General features: G+C 66.1%; 1 protein-coding gene across 1 annotated transcript in view; it reads right to left on the bottom strand.

Annotated features, from left to right (window-relative positions):
- PRUNE (prune exopolyphosphatase) overlaps positions 1-4,422 on the bottom strand; it is a 14,536-nt gene extending 10,114 nt beyond the window's left edge. The window contains exon 1 of the mRNA XM_012730211.1: positions 3,926-4,422. Within this exon, the coding sequence (XP_012585665.1) occupies positions 3,926-3,964 (39 nt within the window). The 5' untranslated portion in view covers positions 3,965-4,422. The remainder of the gene's footprint in view (positions 1-3,925) is intronic.
- Positions 4,423-4,437: the final 15 nt, after the last annotated feature.

Genomic DNA, 4,437 nt, shown 5'->3' on the forward strand with positions numbered 1-4,437 from the left:
GGGGCGCGGGGTGCGATCCAGCGGCCCCGGCTGCCTTGTCTGTCTCCCCGTTTTCAAAACCGGGGAAGAAACCTTAACTCCTGGGAACAGGTGAGGGGCCTTGAAAATAACGCAGGCGCGAACCCGCAGCCCGAGGCCACGACGACCCGCGCCGGGCCCCTGGATTCCACTCACTAGACGCGAGTGACCCCGACTCATGACCATCAAAATGTTCCCCAAGCAACGCTTGGGGAACAACCACCACCCCTCCCCTGGTTACAGAAAGGTGAAAACCCCAATTCTCCTGCTTCCTGGCCAGGGAATATCTGCTCAATGGAAGAATCTAGAAAAGCGGGAAGGGCATTCATCAGAGCAAAATGCAGTGAGGAGCAGTTTTTAAGACAAAAGAGAACCCCCAGGGAAGCTGGAATCGGGCGCCCTGGCTGTGCCAGCCCCCGCCTTCCCCGAGGCCCCCGAGGGACAATGTTCGACTCCTAGTGGCATAAGGGGCCCATCACGTCACCGCTCCCACCTCCTACTCCCGCACTTGGAGCCAGAAAGCCAGGACAGCCCTGCCAAGGTCGGATACGGGGCCTCCCGCCGGGCGCCCAGCTGTGCCCGCAGGGCGGGACCCCCTCTGGTGAGGCGGAAACAGAGACCCCCCTTTCACGTTTTCCAATAAGTGCCCAGCTGTCCCGGCCGTGCTGATCCCTGACGCGCAGCTGCTCCCGAGACCACGGCTGCCCCGTTTCCTGGACACGGGCACCGCCCAGGTGGCGGTGGCAAAGTGACAGCAAAGCCCTGGCGGGGGTGGCTCGGGGCGCCTGCGCGTGCCGGGTTGTGCGGGTGCAGGGCGTGGGCAGGCCGAGGTCCGAGCAGCAGGTGGGAAGGGCAGGACAGGCCAGGGCCTGGGACGCCTGTCTCCGGGCCCATGGGCGCCCCCAGAGAAGCTTCCAGACCCGCCCCTGGCCGCCCTGCACCCGACTGGGCCAGCGGAGCCAGCGCCAGGGCAGGCAGAGCAGGTGGTGCGTGGCGGGCAGAGGCCGCTGGGCAGGGCAGAGGGTAATGCCGGGCTCCGCCTGGCCAAACAGCTGCGCACAGGCGACTGAGGGCAGCGTGGGAGACCGGGCTCCTGCGGCGAGGCGACCCAGGAGGCGCCGGCCCGTGGCACATCCTGGCACCGCCCTCCGGCCCTCCGGCCGGAACAGGCATCTGAGCAGACGCAGGCTGGGCCGGATCCGAGGAGAATACCGCGGCCAAGTTCACGGAGTTGCTCTGAGGATTAAATGGGCTGCGAGGGGCGTCCGCTGTGTAGTGGGGGGCATCGGCTTCCAGCTCCCCCTTTCTCCAGCCCTCCTGGCCTAGCTAGAGCCCCCTCCGCAAAGAACTCCCCTGAGCGCCCGGCCAGAGTCCCCCCTCCACACCCCCGGCTTCTGACACCTACCCTCCCCCGTGGACCTCAACATCTACCTTCTTTCCTGGGCCGTACCCCAAAACCTAAAACAGTCACGAGCTGCGAGACTATAGACTAGTTTTCCAAACGGAGTCACTGTGCGCGTGGGAAGGGCGCAGTCAACTAAGTGTCCTGGACAAACAGAAGAGACGTGCGGACCCCAGTCACCACCTCCTCCTCGCTCAGAAGCCACGGGAGCAGCAGCGCCCCACAGCGAGAACGGGGGTGGGGGTGGGGAGGAGGGTGCAGGCTCTCGTTTCCCTGGCGCCTCACAAGTTCACAGACCCAGGCTTCCATTCAGGCTTCACCAGAGCTGCCAACATCTCACCGGAGCGCGAAAGGAAGGACTCGCTGGCGGCCATAAGCCCCGAGCAGCCGAGCTGTTTCGGGCCTCTGCGGCCGGAGCCTGACGTGGCCCGGGCGCTGGCGCGGCTCAGCGCTGCAGACCGCCCACCATGTTTGGGTTTTCAGAATCCATACTTGGAATAGAAAAGTCCAGGGGGGAGCATGAGTAACTCATCGCCCTGCCCCCCCCAGTGAACCCCGGCCAATCAGCCTGGTGTCCGGTGGCCGGCCAGGCCCGTCCAGCTATACTTAGCAGCAGGGAGAAACCCGAGCTGCTCCGGAGGACACAGCCTGAGGGTCACAGTAAATACAAACTTTTTTCCTTAAAAGAAGATTCTCCAGTTGGAAGGGGACCCTGGCGTGGCCTGTGGCCTCCACGGGAGACGGGCCGCGCTCCAGGGCTGGCCGAGTAAGCGTCCCTCCAGCGGCCGTGGGGCTGAGCACTCTCCACCAGGGCCCGGGAGCCAGAAAAGCAAGCCCAGGCGCCAGAAATAGCCGCTGCCCTCCCTAGGAGGGGCCTGGCCCCGAGGGCCTTCGGCTGTCCGAGGCTTCTGGGAGCACCTGCACTGGCTGCCGCCCCCAGGGACGCCCCCCGGGCATCCTCCCAGCCTCCGGCGCACCCAGGGGTGTCGCTGGAATGGAGCGGCCGCCAGCGCCCCCGCCCCAGGGAGGGTCAGCACGCGGCTCCCGGGGTGAGGCCACAGCGCACGACACGCGCCGACTGCGACTGCGTGTCTCTAAGCTACTCCTCGAGGGAAGGGGCTAGCACGGCTTCTGGGGCCGTTCATGCTCCGCCTTCTGTATTTTAAGTCTTTTCCACTAGGGACATGTGTCACCTTCATTAAAAGCCCTCTAAGTGTGGCCGTCCACTGGCGTCTCCGCCAGCGGTTTACCGGAACATTCCTCCCGCCCTGGCCACGGGCGTGCCCACCACTTCTCTGAGACACAACTTCACCCTCCAGCTTCCTTGTCTGGAATTTGCCCCCTGGGGGCGGCTCAGGACCCAGCGACACTAGAAGCAGCCGCAGTCTCCAGCGGCCAGCGGTGGGCACAGACGCGGGCGGAAAGCGGCGCGGCCTTAGGACGGACTGGACAGTCCATTGGCGACGCGGGGGAAACTCCAGCCCCGGCTGCTGCCTGCGGCCTCCAGGGCGCACTTGCGCTGGAAGTCGGGGGACAGGAAACAACTGGGCTCCCGAGGGCCTGACTTGCATGAAAACAACTTTCCCTAAATTTGTACTTCACAAGGAAAATTCGGGTGCCAGTGGCGTCAAAATGAAATGTCACTCTTAGGTCAGCGTCTGCAGGAGGAATTAGGTGACTTTCAGGCTTCGCTAAAGACAGGGCCAGTGGCCCGGAGGGGGCAGAAGGACGCTGGGCGCGGGAAGGCAGAGTCCGCCCGTCTAGGCTGGCCCGGGGCGCGGGGCTGGGCCAAGGCGGCCAGCTGACCCCAGTGGCTACCTGGGGATGCGCCTAGTGCTGCAGGACTGGTCAGCGCCGCGGAGTGGCCAGGCGCCCCGAGAACACCCAAACAAAGCGTGCCCAAGCCGCAGGGGTTTGCATTCCACACACTGCCCTCGCCCTTCAGGGGGTTTGCAACAGCCCTCGGCAAGTGGGGACCAGAAACGCCCGCAGGGCGGCGAGTTTGTGGGGTTTCCGAGCAAACCACCGCCAGTGTCCCTGCGCCAGAACGAGCTGGACCCGCCTGCCAGAAACGCTGCTCAGGAAACAAAACCTGCACCTGCTCGCTGAACCCCCGGGGTTCACCCGTAGGCCAGTGGGCCAGGGGAGCCTCTCGAGCAGAGAATTAAGGGGGGCGGGAAGAAAGGAGCAAATGAGCTCGCGGGCGCGACAGGCGGGTGCGGCGCGGGCCTGGGGATGGGGCGACCGGTGACGGCGAGCGGACGAGCGGGTGGGGGCAGGACCCGGCCCCCCGACGCCCCTCCCCGCGTAGCGCCCCCGAAGGCGACAGCAGCGCTCCTGGTCTCCAGGGTCAAGTTCTCGTGGCTCGCTCAGGCCCGAGCTGGTAGATCCCCAGCCCCCTCCCCACCACTCGGGACCCCCACCCCCGACCCTCGGGGAGCCCACATCTTCGTCCTTTCTGGACCCCAATTCTATTCCTCACGGTCACACACCGCGATCCGTTACCTGCAAAGCAGCTCGACAACCCTGCAGGTAGCACTCCATGGTCAAGTCCAAGGTACGCCGCCGCGCCTCGCGGCGGAGCGGTTACCGGCGAATGCGCCCCGCCCCGGACTCGGGGGCTTGAGACCGGAGTCAGGAGGCGGGACTCGAACCCGCCACCCAACGATTCGGCCCCGACCCGGGAGGAAGTGCGTCACGGCGCGCGCCGGACTCCGCTGTCGTCCCACCCACGGCGGCGGAAGTGGCGCTCTGTCCGGGAGCCCGGCGCGGCGCGGGGCGTGCTGGGAAACGTAGTCCAGGCGCGCGGGAGAGTCGCCGGAATCCGGGAAGCCGAGCTTGCCGCGCGCTCGCTGGGCGCACAGCGCACAGGTGTCCCGGGGCGCCGGCCCGGGGCCTCAGCCGCACGTGGCCAGGGCGGTGCTCCGTCTTCTCAGTTGTCTTCACAGAGCGACCCATTGTCACCAGTTTGCGGTTGCTCATGTTACCGAAACACCAGGGTCATCTTGCCCCCCCCC

This window comes from Condylura cristata, unplaced genomic scaffold, assembly GCF_000260355.1.
Source record: "Condylura cristata isolate star-nosed mole 26May11 unplaced genomic scaffold, ConCri1.0 scaffold00026, whole genome shotgun sequence".
Taxonomy (NCBI): domain Eukaryota; kingdom Metazoa; phylum Chordata; class Mammalia; order Eulipotyphla; family Talpidae; genus Condylura; species Condylura cristata.